The sequence below is a fragment of the Periplaneta americana genome, chromosome 17, assembly GCF_040183065.1.
Source record: "Periplaneta americana isolate PAMFEO1 chromosome 17, P.americana_PAMFEO1_priV1, whole genome shotgun sequence".
Classification (NCBI taxonomy): Eukaryota; Metazoa; Arthropoda; class Insecta; order Blattodea; family Blattidae; genus Periplaneta; species Periplaneta americana.
The window spans coordinates 94493132-94519718 of record NC_091133.1 but is presented as its reverse complement, the minus strand read 5'-3'; the positions used below and the strand labels follow the sequence as shown (position 1 = coordinate 94519718).

At 35.2% G+C, this 26587-nt stretch overlaps 1 protein-coding gene across 3 annotated transcripts in view; it reads right to left on the bottom strand.

The window, feature by feature from the left end:
• Elk (Eag-like K[+] channel) overlaps positions 1-26587 on the bottom strand; it is a 778027-nt gene that overhangs the window by 182198 nt on the left and 569242 nt on the right. For 2 of the 3 annotated variants that reach the window (XM_069817143.1, XM_069817142.1), the window contains exon 5: positions 18021-18158. In XM_069817143.1, the coding sequence (XP_069673244.1) occupies positions 18021-18158 (138 nt within the window). The remainder of the gene's footprint in view (positions 1-18020; positions 18159-26587) is intronic. The other variant, XM_069817144.1, reaches the window with a different exon arrangement.

Below are 26587 nucleotides of genomic sequence, written 5' to 3'. Positions count from 1 at the left end.
TGAGGAACCCGCAGGTTCATTGCCGTCTTCACATAAGCCCGCCATCAGATCCTATCCTGTGCAAGATTAATTCAGTCTCTATCATCACATTCTACCTCCCTCAAATCTATTATAATATTATCCTCCCATCTACGTCTCGGCCTCCCCAAAGGTCTTTTTCCCTTCGGTCTCCCGGCCAACACTCTATATGCATTTCTGGATTCGCCCATACGTGCTACATCCCCTCCCCATCTCAAACGTCTGGATTTAATGTTCCTAATTGTGTCAGGTGAAGAAAACAATGCGTGCAGTTCTGCGTTGTGTAACTTCCTCCATTCTCCTATAACTTCATACCTCTTAGTCCCAAATATTTTCCTAAGAACTTTATTCTCAAACACCCTTAATCTCTGTTCCTCTCTCAAAGTGAGAGTTCAAGTTTCACAACCATACAGAACAACCGGTAATATAACTATTTTATAAATTCTAACTTTCAGATTTTTTGACAGTAGACTAGATGACAAAACCTTCTCAACCGAATAGTAACACGCATTTCCCATATTTATTCTGCGTTTAATTTCCTCATGAGTGTCATTTATATCTGTTACTGTTGCTCCAAGATATTTGAATTTTTCAACCTCTTCGAAGGATAAATCTCCCACTTTTGTGTTTCCATTTCGTACAATATTCTGGTCACGAGACATAATCATATACTTTGTCTTTTCGGGATTTACTTCCAAACTTATCGCTTTACTTGCTTCAAGTAAAACAATAATCGTTCTAAATGGAAAAATTACTTTAAGAAAAAATGTATGTTACAAACTTTTGCCCGCGGGTATTCAATTCTATAATCGACGTCCAAGGGAATCTAGAAAGAATTGAGGTGATTTTGAAGGTAAATATGACTGAGGATTTATTAGGCTCGGAAACAAAACAGGATGTCGCGCATGTTGATAAACTTCCAGATAAGCAAGATCCGAAGTTTATCCAGAAAACTGATGCAAGGTATTCAGGGTACTTGTCAATTTTCAAAATGTTTCATATACCGGAACCAAGTTTCGAGTGAAAATCTCATTCGTTGTACACTCGACTTAAGTTAGAAGCTGATCTCATGTCAAGGTAGTCTAATTACGTATCTGTATAGTAAGATAGAATAAAATAGGGTCTTTAGAGATAAATTTCGACAGCAATAGTAGTAACATATTTCAGTAAATTTCTTCGATTAAATTAATATATTTACCCAAGTAATAACAACACTTAAATAGTAATTACATGAGAAATAGTATTAAGACAGTCAAAAGTTGGAAAGAGGAAAACTAGGTCTATGCATATTATTGCACTAAATCAATCTTTCAATATCAATAAAATTATATTAACAGAACACCAATTAGTATGGAACCCGACAGGCATTTCGATCAATTCCTTTCATACATCAAGAAGAAGGTTAACATTGAGAAGAAGTGATATGTACAGAATAACATTGAACAACAATAAATTAACATTTGGGAACTGTAAGTTATGCATGCCAATGCCATTCAATCAATGGATGTTATACTTCAGGTACGGGTTGTCCCGTATAAAAAATACTTGATTTTTTTTTCTTAAAAAGTGGCCAGAGGATTTATAAAATCCCATGGACTGCGTGAAACGTCTCTATTCTTGTTATATGAGTAACTTCAGAAGTTTCAAATCTTGTTCATACCGCACCCTGTCTCACACATTACAAAATTGCAAACAAACGCATCATTAATAAAATGTTTATTAAAATAACTAAAAGCCTATTTACAACATTGCTTTCTTTAATATTGATCACACTTATAGTTTATACATTTTTTTTTAGATTCGATGTAAATTCAATACAATTTATAGCGATTACGAGTACATCTTGTAAATTACTCGCCATTCTTTTTCTTTTTTTTTTGCGTTGTCTGTACTACCTCAAGATATTCTTTACCATATGTTTTTGACACGTTTTCGTTTTAAAGGTTCACTTTTTACTCTAATCAGTATCTTGTATTTTCCGCTTCCGATAAGCATACATGTAGTCTACTCAGCTTGCGGATATTTCGCTTCCATAACAAATCAATATTGACTCTTGTAAAAGTTATCAATTTCAACCTTCATACATAAATATTGTTGTAATTGAATCTTCATTATAAATAAATAAATAAATAAATAAATAAATAAATAAATAAATAAATAAATAAATAAATAAATAAGTAGGTAAATAAATAAATAAACAAATAAATAAAATAAATAAATAATTAAATTAATTAATTAAATAAATTAAATAAATGAATTAAATAAATTAATTAAATAAATAAATAAATAAATTTAAAAAATAAATAATTTAAATTCAATAAATAAATAAATAAGTAAATAAATAATTTAAATAAATAAATTAAATTAAATAAATAAATATATAAATTAAATAAGTAAATTAATTAAATACTTACTTACTTAATGGCTTTTAAGGAACCCGGAGGTTCATTGCCGCCCTCATATAAGCCTGCCATTGGTCCCTATCCTGAGCAAGATTAATCCATTCTCTACCATCATTCCCACCACCCTCAAATCTATTTAATATTATCTTCCCATCCACGTCTCGGCCTCCATAAAGGTCTTTTTTCCTCCGGCCTCCCAACTAACAATCTATATGCATTTCTGGATTCGCCCATACGTGCTACATACCCTGCCCATCTCAAACGTCTGGATTTAATGTTCCTAATTATGTCAGGTTACATAAATAAGTAAATAAATAAATAAATAAATAAATAAATAAATAGGTAAGTCAGTACGTAATTAAGTAAATAAATAAATGATTGAATGAATGAAAAATAAATAAATAAATATTATATATATATATATTAGGTTGGTGCATAATTCCGTAGCGATTTTTCATAAGTTTATTAAACACATAAGATACACATAAGAGAGATGTTAATCATCAACAATATATTCTCCTTCACTATGTACAACAGTCTGCCAACGCTGGAGTAATTTTCCACGCCTGCAGAAATCGTCAAGCCATGTTCGGAGCGCATTTTCACCCGGAAAGGAAGTTCCTTGAAGGTTGTTCGATAGAGAACGGAAAAGGTGAAAATCTGAGGGCGCAAGATCAGGTGAATAAGGGGGGTGCAGAATGACTTCCAAACCCCACTCCTGGATAGTGTTTTGTGTCAGGTTAGCAGAGTGCGGACGAGCGGGCGTTATCGTGGAGTAGCATCACTTCGCTTCTTGTTGGTTGTTTTTCTTGGATTGCGTGTGCAAGACGTCTCAGTTGGTGGCAATAAATGTCGCACGATAGTAGAATGGTCACAGTTCATCACATTTGGCAGTTCTCGGGTACACTGACGTGGATCACTGTGGATTAATATGTTTAAACGGTCTTATCAAACCCCGAATGTCTTTCTGAACGTGGAGTGTTGCTAGTATCAAAAGTCCTTCTTTAAAACGAGAAAACCGTTTTTTTCCCGTCCCCATATACATAGTGCAAATGTTTCTGGCCGCCTCCGCTGCTTTCGCCCCTCTATTGAATTCAAAAAGGAGAGTACAGTCCCTGGCCAAATTATTAGACGCACCTTCATTTTTCGTAATTCATTCATCTCAGAAAACAAATTTCAATAATATTCATCTACCATTGTTATTGTTAAGGAACACTTGTAGCAGGTGTTGTGCACAACAATTTGTTAATTTCATGCTTACAGTAACATGTGGTGCGTCTGATAATTTGGCCAGGGACTGTATGTCGGAAATGTTCCACTTTCTCCACTTGACACTCCATTTTCTAGCATCCACGGCTCAACTCAGTATCTGCAAAAATGAAAACTTCAATATGTAAACTCAAGCACAACAATTGAACTTCAAATAAAAAATGGCAATCGATAAATAAACCCATAGTAACTGGAGTACCAACACGCGAAATGAAAACACTACGAACTTACGCACCAACACAATATTTAAGATGAAGAATCTGGGGTACACTTTCACATCCGACCTGACCCTATTCCATCCCTCTTTTTTAAATAATAATAATAATAATAATAATAATAATAATAATAATAATAATAATAATAATGATACATAAAGACTACGTCATCAAATACGCTATTGCAATCTGCACATTTATTCCCAAAGTCGACATCCTTTTTATGATAAAAATCTTTTTATTTGATCAGCTTACCGCTCCTTCTGACAACATAATATTTTCTTGGTTGAGATCTTCTATCAATAATGGTCCATAAACCATCCTCTGGGATAATAAAACAGTGACGTATGCTTCCTTAACTTTCCCTTGAGTTCTCATCATCGTCGGTGTTTTGTTCGTTGCTTTTAGTTAGCGAGGAAGGAACATAAACGCAAACTATAGTAAGCAACACTAACCGATTATTTTGTGCAGGTTTTCATGCCTCTTAAGCTGTTATAAAAGAACTCTTCATCTTTTACAGTCTCCACCTCACCACAATGGAATTCCTTGTTACAAAGTACAAGAGGCTGCAAGACAATAAACACTTTTAGAATAGCTTAAAAGATAACCTTAGCAATTCAATCTAATTATCCTAACGTTAACGGTCACTGACTATATGGTAATTTCGTTTCTTTAGACATTAATTCTGTTAACGCTAAATGTTAACAACTATCTTCGTTGTAATTTCTTCACTTATCTAGTAGTATTTGAAATAATTTATTAACATTCTATGTAGGCCTATACTAGTTTAAATTTGCTACACAGTTTGTATTTCATTGTTTAATTAATAATTAACGGTATTTTTCTGTTTAATTTATAACTCATGTATACACGTAACTTTTATTCAGCTTAATATGTTGTAATACATATACCTTGTAAATTATTCATAATTATGTATGTATACTTTTTGTAGGCTGAGTGGAAAAGAAGGTCTTACGGCCTGAACTCTGCCATCTGAAATAAATTGCTATTATTATTATTATTACTATTATTATTATTATTATTATTATTATTATTATTACTATTACTACTACTACTACTACTACTATTATTAAACAGTGCAGTAATATCTATCCTTGAAAATTCGTTTAATTTATAGCCTAATTAAACATCATATTCCCAAAATATGTAGTGATTCATATCCTGAAAATTATTTTAATTTATAATTATACAGTATATTCCATAATGTGTAGTATATCAGTGAATATTCTTTTAATTTGTAATTATATATTATATTCCCAAAAATATGTACTGATTTCTGTCCTTGAAAATTCTTTTAATTTATAATTATACAATATATTCTCAAATTGTGTAGTGATTTCTGTTCTCGAAAATTCTTTTAATTTGTAATTATACATTATATTCCCAAAATATGTAGTGATTTCTGTCCTCGAAAATTCTTTTAATTTGTAATTATACATTATATTCCCAAAATGTGTAGTGATTCATTAGACTACTTCTTGTGGGGACAAGGAAATGTATAATTTTATTAACGTACCACAATGTACAATGTGGAAAATTTGCAACAAAAGGTTGTTGAAGGACATGCAACCATTTGTGGAATGTTGGGAAGTTGCAGCGCGTATGACGGTGAATGTAGAATATTCTTAGGCCTGTATTGCCAATAGCCTATATAAATAGACTTCAAGCTCAGAAACGCTTCTGTTTTTGGAACTTTATGTTCTTAATTATTTTAATTACTTCTGTATATAGCACTACCTTTCGAAGTTTATACGACAAGTACTCATGCTACAAATTTTGTTGTATTATGTATTTAATGGGACATTGCTCTTACAATATGCGACTTTGACATATGTTTAAGCAAACGTTTTTAATTGTCTTTGTGACTAGAATCATCTCCCTAAGTTAGCCGAACAAATTTTTGGATATTCAACGTTCATATTTACACTTTAAAGTTTATTCAGGGACCAAGAAGTAGTAACAATTACATTATGGAACTGCGATAAAATGTTGATAGCAAAAAAAAAATAAAAATAAATAAATAAATAAATTAATTAATTAATTAAAAAAAAACAAAGTACTTAGACCAAATCTGGGCAAGAATAGCGTTGTCACATATAAATTCCACAGAATATGCATGGGAAACTTTTTTGTCCCAAAATATTCTAAATGCAATCGTCAATGCCAAGCTATAGGCTATGATTTATGTCGATTTCAATACACCTTGCAGTTGACAAATGCGTCGCTGGATCGTGCTGGATGTATGTTCCAACAGTGTTCACATAACATTGATATCCTTTTTTCCGACGAACAACTTTTAGGCTCTTAGATCACTTTGCCCGCTTCATGTATCAATTAATTCTCTCAGTAAATATAAGAATGGAAGTCTAAAGAACTGTAAGTGGACAAATCGCGGTAGCTATTGCAGACTTAAACAGTTGATACTGTCAAAGAAGCTTATACAATGAGGAGGCAATATGTATAGGATAATGTTGCCCACAGTGAGCAAGAAACCTTAGCCCATGTACTGGGTTTTTGCCGGAAGGGATAATTACTGATATTGACCGTCATAATAAAATTCGCTCCATGATTGCCAATAAACTTCGCCGGGCTGATAAGTATGAGGTGTACGAGGAAATTGGGTGCCTTTCTGCTGACGATTCAACTCGAAGAGCAGATATCATTATTATAGACCGAAAAAAAAATTGTGGACTTTTTCTCGATCTCAAAGTCCGTTTTGAGAACAGCGAGGAACAACCTAGAGAAGTCTGCAAAGAAAAACGGGCAATTTATCTGCCATGCTGCAGTGATATGGGGACCAAATATGACATCATGATTGGGGCTAGAGGCACAATCCCACGGGAGTCCTTAGAAGTCTTCCGAAAATTAAAAGTTCCTGACAGCACCCTGGACATAGAAAAAATTGATTTAATATAAATATTCATTTAGAATTGATTAGGAGGCCTGGTTGGGACGGCTATCAACTGTCTATCTACAATGAGTTATTCTTTCCCTGAAGATGATCGCAATGAGACTTTTTAAAACGTTTGATGTACTTCTTTCCTTAATACTTAAAAAGCTGTAGAAAGGCAAACCAATTTTCATTCACTTCCACCATTATAGCCCGGAATCTCAAATCAGTAGGCTACAGAAAGTGGGTAAAAGTGCAGTATCAACAAAGAACAAGCAAAACAAGCGAGCCACACAAAAATAAATTTGAAAGTATGGGCATCAAGCAGAAGAGAACATGAATAAAACACATGAGCAAAAGTTCGTGTATAGTGGCAGGATACAAGATATCGATCGCAGCGCTGTTACGCAACATGAGGCAGAACTAATCAGGAGGAGTAGATCAACTACTGCATGTAGCCAGATACAGATAAGGCTCTGACCTCGTCAGCTGTTGCATTGATTGATTTCCAGCTCCCTCCCTGATAGATAGACGTTGCATTCATAACATTACCTCATAACCGCACGGATTATCGTAAACAATAAGCTATGAATAGTATAACAACCACGCATTAATATAAAAGAAAAGATTCGTAGGTGCATTCTACCTTGAAATATGAAGTACGAACGCTCTTTTTGCAGTATGTAATAGATGTTACTTCCAACCAATTGATGATGGGGAAATCTGTATAGTTACAGACCGAATGAGATGCATACTTTGTTACTACTACTACTACTACTACTACTACTACTACTGCTACAGGGACATCATTTTATTTTTACTTAAATTTTTATTGTACCTGAGTTTTTTAATGTACTTCACTCCCACCCCTTCTACTAAGGAAGTTCCAACTCCACACAGAACCAAGGCCGCAGATAGTAAGCAGTACTGAGTTACTGAGTATAGTACGTTCCAGAAATATGTTCGCGTTTTCCAGTGACGAAAGAGCTTTCAATATTGAATCATATTTTCGCACAGGTACTGTCCGTTTGCCTACGTCGCATCCCGATTTCCCCCACCTGCTTCTGCTCGCCCCTCTGTAAAGACTAGTGGCTGGGCTGTCTTAGCTCTTTTCTGAAAACATTAATTTCTCTTAGGAATTGGACGTTTACGTAATATTATACAGCTGTTTAATTTAACTTAAATAAAAGGGCCTCGTTAAGTAATTAACTGTCACGTGATTTCCTCCCTTCCTACAATCCTGCGGCATAACCACTTGGACGGACAGTAGATAGCATGTCTGAGTAATTTTATATTTTCGGGTCGGGCAGAAGTGAAGATTGAATTAACAGTACATAGAGTAGGTACAGAATTATTTCAATATGAGTTACTAGTACGAAGGACGAAACTGGTAATTGGAATTAGATGCAATAGTCTATAGTGCGATAATATGCACAAAAGAACTGAAGCCTGTATCGAAATGAACGGCCACCATTTTCCAAATTGTGTTTAAATATTCATATTATGATTATTTTTCAATTTAACTTCTTTCTCTATATTGTACGCTAATGTGCTGTAGACAGTATAATATACACTGCATAATGAATACGTTCGCATGGATAACTCACTTCGTGAGTAAAAACACTTATTCTTAATACAGTACTGCACTTTGATTAAAGAAAAACCTAATGAAAATTATCAAACTCAAAATCGCGATATTTCCTAGTTTACGTAAATGGATGAACTACTTTTCTTCCTTCCTATACCTAGTAGAGTGATTTGTGTTTTACGCCAGTATCATCGAACTCCAGTCTTGGAGGGGGGAGCAAGCGGTGTTTCTGGTTCTCTAAAGGTATAGACAGATTAATATTAAAAATGTTAGTAAAAATAAAATGATGTCCCTGTACTACTACTACTACTACTACTACTACTACTACTACCACCATTGTATGTATGTTAGCATTATTATTGCCACTTTTATAATATTAATATATGTATGGGCTATTCCATCTCAAATCGACCGAAATATCGAGAAAATTGATCTTGCAATTTTTAAATACAATGAAACTTTTTCTGTCCGTAGACAACTATGATACAATGCTTTGTGCAAAGTTTGAGGCATCAGAACTTCATAAAATTAGCAACTTTAAACTGTTGTGGCTCCGAAACCCTTTCACCCAATGATCAAAATAATGGTTTATTTTGTTGTTGAAAAGTTAAAGTTTATATTGACATGTAAACAGTTTTTCTTACTTTTTATGGAAATGGAGAAATTTAGATTTTTCTTCATTAAGACGCCTTTGCCCACGAAAAAACATTTTAAAAATATATGGTTAGATTCCGCATTGAAAGTACAAATAAACACATATTTTTTACTGGTACACCGTTGATAAGAGAGTATTGAAAATATCAAATAAAGAAAATAAATAGTACGCGCGTGAGCTAACCAGCTGACTGTGAGGCGGGAACTAGCCGAGGGAAGCAAGGCGAGGAGACAAACATGTGATGTATCGTCTAGTAGCGCATAGCTGGGCTAGCTTTATCATAGGTTTTCATGAAAACAGGAGTAAAATGACGCCCAACGCTCGCTTAGCTTCATCTCTCGACCAGTGCGAGCGGTACTGCGCCGTTCAAGTCCAGGCGTATGAAAATAATTTATTTAATACCCTCGAAACTTATTGCCGTGACACTAAGCAAACAATGCCAAATTCCTCTTAATAATGCAAGGTTTTTTCTCAATATTTTTTACATTTTTACAAATGGGCAAAAGCCTAAAAGTAAGTAAAATCAGATTATCTGTCTCTCTGTATACAATAAAAATAAGGATTACTTCTTATCATAACCTACCAAATGTCAGCTTCAAAATGAGCTCCCGTTCAATGTTCTGCAGTAAATGGTTCCAGAGTTCTGAGCGCTGAAAGAGCCTTGTTTTTATAAAATACGCTAAATTTGTCGCTCAACATTACGAAAACCGTTTGACTTTCGATAGTATATTTTTGCAAATGCACTCTCTTCAGCACTTTGTATAAATAGGGAAAAAATTAGGGTATAAAAAATGCGAGGTTTTTTACTGCTCGATTTCATATGGAATAGCCCGTATTGATGATTGATAAAATGGCAAACATAACGCTACCCAGGCCGATTCAGACGCTAGATAACCATAGTAGTTGATAAATCGTCGTAAAATAAAATAATAAGATAATAATAATAATAATAGGGCCTAATATACTTACAAATGGCTTTTAGAGAATCTGGAGGTTCATTGCCGCCCTGACATATGCCCGCCAACGGTCCCTATCCTAAGCAAGTTTAATCCAGTCACTAGCATCATATCCAATTTCCCTCAATTCTATTTGAATATTAGCCTCCCATCTACTACGCCTCGGACTTCCCAAAGGCTTTTTCCCCCTCAGTTTTTGAAACTAACACTCTATATGCATTTATTGTTTCACCCATACATGCTGCATGCCCTGCCCATGTCAAACGTCTAGATTTAATGTTCCCAATTATATTAAGTGAGGAATACAATGCGTGCAGTTCTGCGTTGTGTAACTTTCTCCATTCTCCTGTAGCTTCATCCCTCTTAGCCCCAAATATTTTCCTAAGCACCTTATAATAATAATAATAATAATAATAATAATAATAATAATAATAATAATAATAATAATAATAATAATAATAATAATAATAAAGGTAAAAGGTAAAGGTATCCCCGTAACTTGCCATGAAGGCATTTGGGGGACATGGAGGTAGAGCCCCATGCTTTCCATGACCTCGGCACTAGAATGAGGTGGTGTGGTCGGCACCACGCTCTGACCGCCTTTTACCCCCGGGAAAGACCCGGTACTCAATTTTATAGGAGGCTGAAAGTTTGGCAACGAGAAAAAATCCTGTCACCACCTGGGATCGAACCCCGGACCTTCCAGTCCGTAGCCAGATGCTCTACCAACTGAGCTACCCGGCCGCCCAATAATAATAATAATAATAATAATAATAATAATAATAATAATCTCTTTTTATGGCCTGTACCGAGACCCGGCCGCCCAATAATAATAATAATAATAATAATAATAATAATAATAATAATAATAATAATGATAATAATAATAATAATAATAATAATAATGATAATAATGATAATAATAATAATAATAATAATAATAATCTCTTTTTATGGCCTGTACCGAGATGTCAGTCTCATGACCTTTCGCCTAAGTAGAATTTTACTGTAAATAGTACTGCAATGGCTTTTTAAATACACATATAGTTGTAGGCCTAGGTAAACTTACAGCTGCTGAAAATTAAATGTTCATTGAAAAGTCCTCATTACGAAGCTTGGTATTATAATATTAGATCGTAGTTTTCCGCAGTCTGGAAATCCTCTTCATGAATGGCAGAAGCAACACTATCACGTATGAGTGTATTTTTACTCGGACGTGCAGCAATAGGGGTCTATAATTCCCTCTAGCCTTTTTTGGACTACTTTAATTATTGGTTGAAGTTGCAGGTCCTCACGTATCTGGGCAGTAGTAGGCCTAACAGAGTAGTCACTGCCGTATATAATATGAGCACCATTATTTTGTAGAATCTAAGCTTAATCACAATTACTTTAGCAGTATATCTGCAGGCTGGGTTTGCATTTAGGGCATGTGGTCACATAATCAGTGTGTATACGAGTGGAGTTAGTTTTTGCTCCAAACTCAGAAAAAGGTTTTAATAACGGATATAGTTGACCCATAAAACACTTATATTACCGGTTCTTCTGCATGGTTGTGAAACTTGGACTCTCACTTTGAGAGAGGAACATAGGTTAAGGGTGTTTGAGAAAAAGAAGCTTAGGAAAATATTTGGGGCTAAGCGGGATGAAGTTACAGGAGAATGGAGAAAGTTACACAACACAGAACTGAATGCATTGTATTCTTCACCTGACATGATTAGGAACATTAAATCCAGACGTTTGAGATGGGCAGGGCATGTAGCACGTATGGGCGAATCCAGAAATGCATATAGAGTGTTAGTTGGAAGACCGAAGGGAAAAAGACCTTTAGGGAGGCCGAGACGTAGATGGAAGGATAATATTAAAATGGATTTGAGGGAGGTTGGGTATGATGATAGAGACTGGATTAATCCTTCACAGGATAGGGACCGCTGGCGGGCTTATGTGAGGGCGGCAATGAACCTTCGGGTTCCTTAAAAGCCATTTGTAAGTAAGTATAAGTATAGTTGACCCATATCTGCAGTTTCGTTAACAGTATTATTTTGAGATCGAAAATTGTAGCTAGTATTTCACAGTGTCTCAATGTGGAATATTATGATCTGAGGACTGAATGAGTGTGTTTGTTTATAAACGTAATAATAGACCTAGGAGTTGTCGACCTGGTTGGCAAGTTGGTATAGCGCTGGCCTTCTATGCCCAAGGTTCCTAGTTCGGTCCCAGGCCAGGTCGATGGCATTTAAGTGTGCTTATGTCAGTAGATTTACTGGCATGTAAAAGAACTCCTGCGGGACAAAATTCCGGCACATCCGGCGACGCTGATATAACCTCTGCAGTTGCGAGCGTCGTTAAATAAAACATAACATTTTTTAGGAGTTTATAGCAATCCGCCACGTTCAAATATTTTTTCCACCACAGTTGACGTATAAAGTACAGTAAAACCACTCTAACCTAGGGTGACCAGACGTTCTCTTTTGTCCGTACATGTCCTCCTTTTTAGGCCTTTCTCCGGGGTACGGGCGGATTTTTAAAAAATCAAGAAATGTTCTCCTTTTCGTAAAATGTATTCCTGACATTTTAAAATTATCTGATTGCACGCTTTTCCAAGTAATTTGCCTGTAAGTCGAGGCTGGGCATCGGGAGCGGAACCAGTCTCTAAACGGGGACTCTTAATATTCATCCGATACTGAATCAACGCTGCGCGGTGTTGGGAGGGGGAGAAAGGGGATGAAGAGAAATCATATGGCTCCCCGTGAGAGAGTAGAATCTGCTCTTGCTACCCAGCCCTGTGTAAGTGGCAGCAGCATGGACAGAATATACTCGTTGTCAACATTCATAACTCCCTTTGCTCCTCCTTGTTATGGGCGCTGCTCAGAGATAGCTAGTAAATCGAGGTGCTAATGTAAATCTAAATAGATATTTTCTGTTCTGTTTAATAATTTTATTACACTTCCCTTGACTTTCATATGCAGGTAACTGTTAAATCATTATTATTATTATTATTAAGTTTTTTCATAACTATTTTGTAATAAAAGATATATTAACACATTTTTAAGTATGATATAAGCCTAAATCTGTACTGTAAATATTTTGTAATAAAGTAGATATTGATGTAATTTAAAGTATAATATAGGCCTAAGCCTAAATCTAAGTACATATTATCTGTCCTCTTTTTTCGAACAAAGTCCTCGTTTTTTAAGCTTTGTGTCCTCTTTTTTTATCGATGTGAATCTGGTCACCCTACTTTAACCTGGACACGTTGTTTGTTGTTTAGTCAACTATCCGAAGACAGGTCTGAACCTCACAAGTGATACCAACGAGACACCAGTTATGAGGCAACTAGGTCAGGGGATAGTTGGATAGTTCCTTTCTGCCTCTCTATTGCATGCATTGCCGATTAGCTACGTATGGTTCAATAAAATATTGTCCAACCTAACGGGGAGTCCAAGGTAGAGGAAAATAACATTTCTTTTAGTATGCAATGGAAAGGAAATTACTGTACATAATGTTAAGGAACTACAGTATTCAAACACTTTGTCATTTAGATCGTCATTAACAGTTTGGCTAACTATTTTTCTTCCCTCACTGCAATTTTGTTCCCATACATTTAACACTGAGGTCCTGTTATTGCTAATGTTTGAAACTGTTTATTTAGAAATTTTAAACACTTCTGCAATTTTTTCTACAACTAACACCATAACGCAAACGATCAATAACTACTTTCTTCCTTTCAATGGTTAATTCCAACAACTTACGCTTACTTATACTGAGGCACCAGTGACTTAATATAGTCCCGTCGCTCTAATTTCCGGCACCCAATCGCGTTGCAGGACGGCTACATTTAAACGTGTGCGTCTTGTGATTCGCTGAAGAAGACGTTATTTATTTCTTAAGGCTCGATAAATACTTAATATAATCGCCCGCCATTTTGGCTCTTTCGTTGGCGTTCGCAGAAAGCACACGAAGACGTTATTTGCCGCTCAATTATTTGCTGAACTACAGTGCGTTTTATTTATTATCATAGGAGATACGACATAATAATGTTTAACGGTGTGGCAAATAAATTCCTGGTATGGTAGCTCGGCAACGAAAGAACAAAAATGGCGAACGATACTACCTACCTAGACTTTATAGAGCCTTCACTTCCTAAGACGTAAGCAAAGAGGAGGAGTCACGCCGGGAATAACAGCGTCGCGACTACAGTGAATTACACCCTACTTTCAAATACCTTACAATAAATGTTTGTTTTCATCAAATGCATTATGAACTTCGGCAGCTTTTCTGTCATATTTCCGTGACAACTGAAGTATGTATCCTACACTCTTTCTTCAATGACAAACTTAGTGTAAATTCTTTGTTACATATTAAACTTAAGTGCATTTTTAAAACGATAAAAATAATAGAACTTGCATGAACAGCCGACTTACGAAATGCAAAGAATGTGTATGCAATGTTGCCAACAATAATCTCTTAATTAAATTTTAAAACAATCAATTTTTATGTGTTATTGACTATTATGAATAAAGAAATACTGAATTTTGCTTCATTTTGTGCAATGTATGAGCAAGCACAGTTAAAAATATTATGAATTCGTATGAAGAAAAAAAATATATATAGTTTGGAAATAGCTTCTTCTAAACATATTTCTTTCGAAGAGAACGGTATAGTTGTGCTTTGAGGATATAATTGTTTCCTGACAATATTTTTAAGGTTATTACACCTCATAACTGAAAATCGATAAGTTGAGACAGTATTCTGAAAGCTTATTTGCATAATAGGCCTACACGTCACTGTTCGTTAACAGAAAACCACGCAGAGTTAGTGTGCACTCAGTGTTGGTTGCTTGACAGGTTGTCAGCCCACTTTGAGGTCTGTAGATATAGAGGGAAAAACTGGCTCGGTGTCTGGTGGAGTTCCCGGGTAGCTCAGTTGGTAGAGCGTTGGTACGTTTAACCAAAGGTCCCGGGTTCGATACCCGGCTCCAGAACAATTTTTCCCTCGAAATTATTCAATATCACTGGGGTTGTTTTGCAGCCTATTTAAATAAAATTACTATTACAATAATTTATTTTCGAAGAACTTTTTTATGAGACTTGATTAGTGAATGAGGAAAACTAGTTCAGATTAATGTTTATGTTATTATTTCAGGTTACTTAGGCACTATTCTGATTGGTGGCATGCAGTATCTCCTAGCTAATTTTAATAGCGATTTCAGATTCACTGGATAAAATGATTTTTAGATACGCGATTCTGAATTTAATCGCTTTAAAATGAGCTTGGTGTAAACGTTCGGGTTCCATACAGATAGTAATTTGATCATTTCAGGGAACATCAAATGGTATAAGGCAGTGGTTTCCAACCCTTTGAGTTTCACGGATTCTCTGAAGCTCATATTACACTTTGAAAATTTTTTGTGTAATTTACGTTGGTAATCAAGTTCTATTCAATAAATATTTCCACAATGTAGCAAATTAAACATCCTCAATAAATTAAAATTAATGTTATATTTCAGTTATAGCTTTTGACTATAATCTGAAAATACAAGGATTGTACACTATTTTACATTACATCATGACTTTGTTGTAAAAGAAATGAAATTACTTAGTAGTATAAGATTGTCAGTAAGATACTTGATGTCTTTGCTGTGAAATATTGAACAACTATTTTAGACTTGCCATAAGGTTATCAGAAGGACGATTGATGTTGCTTTTCGAAGTCGGATGAATATTGTAGATACTCTAAGTCGCAAGTCTATCTCAACAGTACGTTTACTTCTAGTTATTCTTCAAGAAGACGAAAACAGAAAATGTATGCTACTTTCACATAAGTATCCTGATGCAAACGGATTAACTGTCGTATTGAAATTCTGGAAATATCGTCGGGATATACAGTATGGTGCATGCAATAAAGACGTTGTATGAAACATGATTTTTAAGCTCGAATCAGATCATTTTAATAATAATTCTGTGGTTGAGTGATGACGGCCAGTTTCGCGATTGGTAGAGATTCCAGGATTATAGTAGGTACTTCATGCCGCTCGTGAACAGGCTTTTGTAAAAAAAAATGGGTTACTGGTGTTCAAATAGCGTTCAACTAAGGATTATCACGAAGAAATCGAGAGCGACTGTTTAAAAAAATGGTTTCAGAAGTAGTTTTTACCTGATATTCCACCTAATTCTGTGGTTTTGATGGATAACGCAATACAGTACATGATACATACGCGAGTGTTCTATCAGGATTATGAAGTTTCTTTTGAAACGTTCTGTAGTCCTCTCGCCCTACTACAAAACTAACCTGCTAATGGTTTAAAAATCCGGCGAGGCGACCCTATCTATTCGTAAAACGCACAATATTACTAGTAGTAGTAATAGTATTGGTGATAGTAGTAGTAATAGTAATAGTAGTAGTAGTAGTAGTAGTAGTAGTAGTAGTAGTAATAGTAATAGTAGTAGTAATAGGTATTAGTAATAGTAGTAGTAGCAGTAATATTAGTAGTAATAGTAATAGTAGTGGTAATAGTAATAGTAGTAGTAATAGGTAGTAGTAATAGTAATAGTAGTAGTAGCAGTAATAGTAGTAGTAATAGGTAGTAATAGTAATAGTAGTAATAGTTTTAGTAGCAGTAATAATAGGTAGTAATAGTAGTAGTAGAAGTAGTAATAGTAAGAATAATAATAATAATAGTAGTAATAGTAGTAGTAATAGGTAGTAGTAGTAATAGTAATAGTAATATTAGTAGTAGTCATAGTAGTAATAGTAATAGTAGTAGCAGTAACAGTAGTAATAGTAACAGTAATAGTAATATTAGTAGTAGTCATAGTAGTACTAGTAATAGTAGTAGCAGTAACAGTAGTAATAGTAACAGTAATAGTAGTAGTAACAGTAGTAGTAGTAGTAATAGTAACAGAGTAGTAGTAGTAATAGTAACAGTAGTAGTAATATAAACAATAGTAGTAATAGTGACTGTAGTAGTAATAGTAACAGTAGTAGTAATAGTAACAGTAGTAGTAATAGTAACAGTAGTAGTAGTAATAGTAACAGTAGTAGTAGTAATAGTAACAGTAGTAGTAATAGTAATAGTAGTAGTAATAGTAACAGTAGTAGTAATAGTAACAATAGTAGTAATAGTAACAGTAGTAGTAATAGTAACAGTAGTAGTAGTAATAGTAACAGTAGTAGTAATAGTAACAGTAGTAGTAGTAATAGTAACAGTAGTAGTAATAGTAACAGTAGTAGTAGTAATAGTAACAGTAGTAGTAATAGTAACAGTAGTAGTAGTAATAGTAACAGTAGTAGTAATAGTAACAGTAGTAGTAATAGTAACAGTAGTAGTAGTAATAGTAACAGTAGTAGTAATAGTAACAGTAGTAGTAGTAATAGTAACAGTAGTAGTAATAGTAACAGTAGTAGTAATAGTAACAGTAGTAGTAATAGTAACAGTAGTAGTAGTAATAGTAACAGTAGTAGTAATAGTAACAGTAGTAGTAGTAATAGTAACAGTAGTAGTAGTAATAGTAACAGTAGTAGTAATAGTAATAGTAGTAGTAATAGTAACAGTAGTAGTAATAGTAGTAACAGTAGTAGTAATAGTAACAGTAGTAGTAATAGTAACAGTAGTAGTAATAGTAACAGTAGTAGTAAGACTTGCAAACCAAGAGAAGTCTCTCAGGCGAACTCATTCCTGTTAAACACTATGTTTCAAAAATTTGAGATAAAAAGACACATTCTAGTAAACTTATTAAAAATTACAGAACGCGACAAAGTTAAGCTTAGTTAAAATATCGTTGGAAAAAAAAACCGTCGTCCGGCGAACTTCTTTCAAAACACTGGTGCGTCCGCGGCCCACAGTTTGGAAACCACTGGCGTAAGGTAAGGATCGAAGTAATGCATGTTACAACATTAAGAAAGAGTATTGCGGCAGTAGAGTCGGGTGGGAACACACTCCGTGCAGCAAGATGCTCATCAGACAACACGGAGAAGAGCTGAAGGTGCGGCCCACTGCCGCAACTCACCACTATCATACAACTCACATATCTGCAACTCCGCCATCTTAGTGTGCGTGATGTCTTTGTGAGATGCGAGGAACAGCACCACCTCCCTCTTCTCGTTCTTGATGGGCACGATGTCCAACAGGCACCAGAACGGCGTTCCTGAAAAACCACACAACAAATTAATAAGCGAGACGACCGTGATAGGCAAGCTTAGCTTGAGGCTAAAGCCTCGTTCACACTTTTCAAGTAACTTGAATTCAAGTCACTTGAAAGACGATCTTGAAAAGTGTGAACTATGTTTCAAGTCGAACGAGCAACGGCCGCAGTAATAGCTATCCACGACATAACAGACATTACCCAACTAGCACTCTCAACAGCCATGCAGCTTTTCTATGCCAAGATACTCCCTATACTGTCATATGGACTGGACATCACATGGACCCGGCTAAACTACAATGACCTCAAGACCATGGAGAACGTCAAAGCAAGGTTCTTAAAAGCAGCACTGGGAATCTCAAAATATGCACCCTCCAGAATGGCGTACGAACTCGCGCGAGAACCCTTCCTGATAGAGGAACTACGAAGCAGACTCATGCTGCCATCTACCGCAGCAGAACTTCGACTACGCACGGTCATGCAAGAGAGGAAGGCGGAAATAGAAAGTGAATTCTATGGAACGGACGCGATGATCAACCGCAACTGGACTGGGCCGAACAACAAGTTACGAAGCGCCATAACAAGGCTAGCAGTTCACGGTTTTCACCACAAACTGTGCAGAAGATCAGAGTACCACGAACCTTCCCCCGAATGCGTGTGCAAACTGTGCAACGAAGTGTGTCCAAAATATCATTTTAGTAAATGTGTGAATAGAACGAAGTCACTGGTGGAATATAGTAAAGAGAAGTAACTCATACCAAACTAAATTGCACGTTTGTGCGCACTTCTTTCTTATTAAGTTGACTTGAAATCAATTAATGGCTTGACTTGAAAGGACACTTGAAAAGTGTGAACGTCACTTGATAACTTGAATTCAAGGAGAAAAGAGCGGGAATTTAAATTAGCAGCTATTTTAAGAGCGTTAAATTAACAACTGATTGTTTTTTGTTCTACTGAGAACGCAAAAATAATAGGAAACAGTAGTAAGTGAAATAATGACCAAATATTTGGGTTTCTGAAGTATAAAACTCATGAAAACCTGTGGATTATAGAAACTGCAAAGTTTCGTAACAGATATGTAAAGGAAGCTGCCAAGGAAGGAAGAGTTCATTGAAGCACTGAACAGCAGAGATTTTAACGAAGACACAAATGAGATAGCCTATGAAAAAGAATTAAAACCATTAAACTGTAGATAGAGAAGAAGTGAGGGAGATAAGAGGGATTGAAAAGAGAAGAGTGTTGCTTGAAGGGATAACATTTATCGACGAAACTGGCATGGTTCAATATGGTTGATAGATTTTTTTTGGGAACTTTAACAGCTTCAAGATAATCATTTTCAATTATGGTAAATCAGACCTGCTTATATTTTATTACATTTGCGATAAGAATTATTAAATCTGCTTGAAGATTTCACTTATTCTATTTGTAATGGTCAATGGTCGTGTATTTCTCTTACTAATCTAATTCCTAACCCATACGAACAACGCGTCTTCCATTTCTTCAATATATTTATCATTTCCCTGGCACGGAGGCTTGCTACTGCAGAAATTCCTAATTGCACAACTTCCATCGACGCCATTTTATCCTACTTGAAAACAAAATAACTTGAATATGTCTAAACTGCGACTTGAATTCAGGTTACTTGAAATCACGTGACTTGAATTCAAGTTACTTGAAAAGTGTGAACGAGGCTTAAGGGACAGCGTCTGAGGCAGCTGTAAATGGGCAGATACAGGGTGACTCAGGATATCTACATCAACTCTGTGGGGTGCAGGACCATTTGTTGTCAGACAACCTATTTTCTCCGACGCGTCGTTTAGGAATTACAATGTTAGGTGAAAAAAGAAAAATGCTGAAGCTGATCGGGAAGAGGAAAAGGACCTTCATGAACCATGTTATCAAACCACCCATCAGTACAATATAATGTTATTTCTTTATTCCTTCTGTTAAAATGTTAGTAAAAACGTCTTTAATAATTTTCATTTATAAAATTACAGGCCTAAATCATCTTACCCACTTAATGAAGGATCGGTGAAGCGGAGAAAAATTCTTTCCGGCACCGGGATTCGAACCCGGGTTTTCAGCTCTACGTGCTGACGCTCTATCCACTAAGTCACACCGGATTCCAATTCCGATGCCGGATTGAATCCTCTCAGTTTAAGCTCCACCTTTTATATTCCCTTTAGTGGCCAACTCTCATGCACTGTGCCACAGATGTGTGACAGTGGCACAATGTCCAACATACTATGTGCAGAGGTACACTCATTACGAGTTACTAAGTGGCCGGGATCCTACGGAATGAGCGCCATCTTAAATGACTAAGTGATTATATACGCATATCATATTAAAGCGATGTACCGAAGTACATAAGATATTTCCATGCTGGAATTCTGAAGGATAATAAAGGAAAACTAAAAGGTGGAGTTTAAACTGAGAGGATTCAAACCGGAATCGGACAGAGCGTCAGCACGTAGAGCTGAAAACCCGGGTTCGAATCCCGGTGTCGGAGAGAATTTTTCTCCGCTCCAACGATCCTTAATCATATGATAACACAAAATTCCTGCATGGAAATATCATATGTACTGCGGTACATCGCTTTAATATTAATTACCCACTTAAATTTGAAACTCCAACTTAACTGAAATTCATAATAACTGTAATAGGCAAAAAATAATATAAAACTGGTAATATCAAATTCAACTAAATATGACATTAGCTCAGTATTATATACTAGCTCATAATATTACAACTTTTAACTTTAAAAATAAAAAACAATATCAAAATTATCGCAGTTCAAACAGAAAGTTAAAGAATATGTAGGTTATATTTAGGAGTAGATTTGCCGAGTTCTTATTAATTAAAATTTAAAATATGTGGTGAGAATGTATAGGCTAAATTTAGATTTAGGCTAGCTAAATTCCCATAATATTGATTAATATCGTACGCGCAACATTCCGCAAGCCTTGAGAGCATCAATCCAAAATAGCAGGCGCGAGTTTTGAAAGTGACATTGATCAAACATTAACTCAACTTGAAAAATTCCAGTGGGAGCCATGCCGCAGATAAATTTCACAAACTGTACAATCAAGAACATGTATTTATAGTAAAACAAATTCGATTCATGTTAATTTTAATATTCTAATAAATTTAGTTCATTTCCTGTGTTTCAATGTATGTTGCTTTGAGGTTAAAATTTCCACACCTAGTCCTGCAAAAAATCAATAAATACAGCGTACACGCCTGCCATCTGTTGCAATAGTCGAGAACACGCTGAAAATAAACGCATGTTCACCATTTCATTATCACTAACGTATCAAGGTAAGATATTTGTAAAAACTCAAAACTTAGACATTTAATTATGGTCGAACAAAAACAGTCGTATGCATCTTGCCTATAATGGACATTAAGACGCTCGCTTACACTCGTTCCATAAACATACTCGCGTCTTAATTACTACCATTTTAGACTCGTTGCATAATATACTAATAATTAGTTACTGTCGTCAGAAAGCTATTTTATGTCATCCTAGCATTATAAACAAGTTGTTACTATATCCAAAATCGTGCGTAATTGGCTTATTATAGCACGCGTGCCGATAAAAGCAATGACGTATTTGCTATGACGTAATACCGGAACACTTGTTATCTTGGTTATCGCTTCTACGCGCGATGAAACAAGAAATGAAATGCAGGGCAGAAGGTAACGTATAATTTATTTCCAATCTTTAACAATTTTGTATCACTTTTGTAATATCACATAAAACAGATCTATGTTTCAGAGAAACTATATTAACAAAATAAATGAACACTTGTAACATAACCTGCAAGGTCATCCATTTCTCTTTACTCAATGCCAAGGCCAGGCGCAACAAATCGATACGAACATATGAAGACAATTTGTCAGCTATGGATCCCGAATTGAATTTCGTTCATAATTTCTTTCCTACAATTTAGAATGCTAAGATGCCATAAAGTGTTGTAGTGTTGTAGAGCCTATCCAACTCGTGGATAAATGTATTATGTCACTCGTGAAAATTGTCGCACTCACTATCGTTCGTGCGACAACATTCACTCGTGCCATAATAATCAAGATTATTCACTTGTTGCATAAGTAACTATTACAATATTACTTTCCATAAGGTGCTATGTGCCACAAAAGGTCAGACTAATTCTTTTACTTTGAGGCAGTGAAACAGACAGCGAGGGCAAGGAGAAATCCAGTCTTTTCTAAGTTACGTATGATTTGTCTCGCAGTTCATTTTGGACAGCATCGTAAATGGGCAGTTGTACGTGTTTGACGTGAAAAAACGAGCTTTCTTCTTCTTCTTCTTCTTCTTCTTCGAAATATTGAAGACAGTTCAACTTGACAGATACCTAAAAGTTGACAGCAATCCGAGCACTCAGAAAGTTTGAAATCTCGTAGTTTGGCAATAATTCCCTCTCGCTGCGGAAGCAGACACTAGCAGACACTTCCGTTCTTCTCAAAACGTATGCCAATAACAAGCACGAGTTTGCCTGCACCTCTTTCATTACATTAACTATTTCATTACAGGCATGCCATTACTACAGGAATGAATAATAGTGACTATAAAAGCTAAGAAAAATAATTACCAGATGAATAAATATAAAAAGCGAAGTTCTATTGTGAGAAGAACAACTTACATTTATAAAAGGACGCTCATGCGTAGACTCTTTATGAAATATTAAACAGACAATGGGAGAGAGAGTTTAATCTGGAAACTCACATATTATACGTATTATATATGTAGGTTATGCAATGGCGTTTGATAAAATTGTAAGAAATAAACTGTGGAATATAATAGAGGAGACTACCAAAAATTATTTAAACATCATGGTAGACGGTATTTCTTTTTATACTCCGATACATGTAACCACTAATCAGGTTGTAAAATAAGGATAACCTATGTTCTTTGTAATGTAAGGTTGGCAAGGTTATTTGAAATCTAATTTAAAATTCGGAAAAGAAGTTATATATATATATAAAGGTAAAAGGTAAAGGTATCCATGAAGGCACTTGAGGGACATGGAGGTAGAGCCCCATGCTTTCCATGACCTCGGCAAGCACTAGAATGAGGTGGTGACCGCCTTTTACCACCGGGAAAGACCCGGTACTCAATTTTATAGGAGGCTGAGTGAACCTCGGGGCCGTTCTGAAAGTTTGGCAACGAGAAAAAATCCTGTCACCACCTGGGATCGAACCCCGGACCTTCCAGTCCGTAGCCAGCTGCTCTACCAACTGAGCTACCCGGCCGCCACAAGTTTTATATATATATATATATATATATATATATATATATATATATATATATATATATAGATTTTAGATTTAGATTTATTTATTAATAACATATACATAAAAAACGTTACATTAAAATACCCCGAAAGAGCAAAGCTCGTGTTCGGGGACAGTTCCATTACATAGATATACATACTTTATAGACAAAATACTTAAGAAAAAAGGTCACATAAAAATGATAATGAAATTAGTAAATGATAATACTAGTAATAACTGAGTGAAAAAAGAGACGATATTGAGATTGGTGGATTAATATTAAATTATTATTAGTAGTATAATTAGTACAGGTCATGTTGATATAGTAATCAAGATAAGATAGTAAAAATATACTTAGGATATAAATAAACTTGTTTTACAATACATCGTACATAATATAAATACAAGGAAGTTTGTCATATAAATTTTTTAATTCTGGATCTGAAAATGTCATTGCTTAATACGAGATATATCGATGGCCCAATTCAAAATGAAAAAAAAAAAAACTCAAATTTTTAAATTTTGCGAAACCTGCATTTTAGACCTTCATGTTGCTGTGAAAAATCAAAGGATTCTTCAAATTACTCCAAATTCTGTTAATGATGTTTTATAATATATACTATGAGTTTTAAATTAGAGCGTGTTATTTTAATCTTCTTTTTAACTTGCACAATTTTAGATTGGTATATTTTAACTTCAATTGTTATCTATTGTAACTTTGACTACTTTTTCAAACTTCAACTGTATGTCATGTAAAAAATGCCTAACACATATGCAATTATTTTCGTGTCTTTAATTAAATTATTAACTTACATTGTGTTGTAATTATAAGACCTCAAGATTCTCGAAGTAGAGAGGAAACGTTTGTAAAAAAATCAAATTAAAGTAAATATTTTCAAATAGATAAGCCATAGACGGAAATATCATTTCTTTAAGCTTAAAAAGATTAGTTTGAAAATTCAGAACGAAGCAAACTGAACATATTACTATCCGTACATAAAAAAAATATGGAGAATTTTTATGTACCTTACAAAGTTCATAATAGAGTACTTAATACACAATTTTGATTTATGGCAATATAAATTACTCTGGAAGAATAGATATTCTGTTCCGAAAACGATTAGATTTATGTATCTTACTTAAAAGGTAAAGGTAGTCCCTTCACATGCCATGAAGACACTTGAAAAGTATGAAGGTAGAGGCCCATGCTTTCTTGACCTCGCCAATAGAGTGAGGTGATGTAGTCAGCACCACGCTTCGATCGCTTTTTACCCCCGGGAAAGACCCGGTATTCAATTTGATAGGAGGCTAAGTGAACCTCGGGGTCGTTCTGGAAGCTTGGCAACGATAAAATCACATCACCACTTGAGATCGAACCCCGGACCTTCCAGTCCGTAGCAAATTGTTCTACCAACTAAGCTAGCCGGCCGCCATGTATGATATTTAGTTATCATAAATATATTATGTCTGCTTTACCGAAAACTGAAAATGTTATGGAAATTCAATGCAATAGAATGTTTTCGAAAGAATAAGGTGTTTTACTGTTTGATATTTTCACATACATGGTATGCAATAATCCGATTCTCGCGACATTTTTTAAATTACTCTTAGGTCCTGAATCCATACCTGCAGTGTATTCCGCACAGTGTTGTTTACAATTCACATTATCGGTATTTTAAATGTTCTATATTATTATTATTATTATTATTATTATTATTATTATTATTATTATTATTATTAAAAATATCAACTATCAAATGTAGGCCAACAAAAAAGTTAAACGAAAGTTTCGCAATAAAGTCAGAACTAAAATTAACCGCTCTTAAAATTAGTTTAAAATAGACAGTGCACAATATTTAACATTTGCACTGCAGAACTGTCAACACAACCTTTTCAATATGTTTCACAACAAGTTAAATTTCATATTGTCTTGGTTTCATTTTATTACAAGATCGGTACTATAGCCCCGTCGCTCTTATTTCCGGCAGCCAATCACGTTGCAGGTCGGCTAAATTTAAACGTATGCGTCTTTTCATTCGCTGCCGATGACGTAATGCACTTCCTAAGGCTCGATAAATACTTAATATAATCGCCCGCCATTTTGGCTCTTTCGTTCGCGTTCGCAGAAAACACACGAGGACGTTATTTGCCGCTCAATATTTGTTCAATTACAGTGTTTGTTTTATTATCATAGGAGCTACGACACGATAATGTTTAACGGTGCGGCAAGTAGATTCCTCGTCTGGTAGCTCGGCAACGAAAGAACAAAAATGGCGAACGTAGACTTTATAGAGCTTTCACTTCCTAAGACGTAAGCAAAGAGGAGGAGTCAGCCGGAAATAACAGCGACACGGCTATAGGTGGTAGGTCTCTCTATAATTATTGATAGCATTGTTTATTTCGAACATGCCATATCACCAGGCACAGGGCTTATATTGAAGGAGAGTAAGAGGACTACGTCTTATGTCAATGTAGATTTTGTTACTCCGATATTGAAATATTAGAGAAGGAAAAACTATTATGGATAGAAAAATATTCAAATCTTGCACCTTACGTCGCCCCTGTTCCCACACACGTTCTGAAACATCCTATGCAAACGAAAATTGTGCCACCGTTTAAACTACAGTACTATCCAATATTGCAACGAACTCTGAACCATACATATTAGATCCGCCTCACTGACAGTTTGGTTCAAGGCCTGTCCATCATTGCAATGCACTGCACACTGGATAATATATGCATCGACGTTTATTGTATTGCAGCTGCGTCCGTTTAATTTCAGTCCATGCGTAGATTGTGTCCTAGATTGTCTATGTCACTAGGTTACGCTATATTTAATGTATCCAGATGATCTCCGCCCCTTCCTCTTCTATGTTTGAACTTAGATATTGCTCAATATTTCATCCCATATACCCTTCCCAACGTTGATTACATTTTGATGTTTGTGTTACTATTCTGTTATTTGTGTGTTCATATGTAGGCCTACTCCCGTATCACACGTTTGACGTGATATTGAACATAATTTGAACAGAGCCATAGAGAATTATACGAAAACACTAGAAAAAGCTGGAAACACGCTGGAAAACACGGATTAATTTTCTGTCTATTTTCTCCCTTTCATTTTTCCATCTACCTCTCCT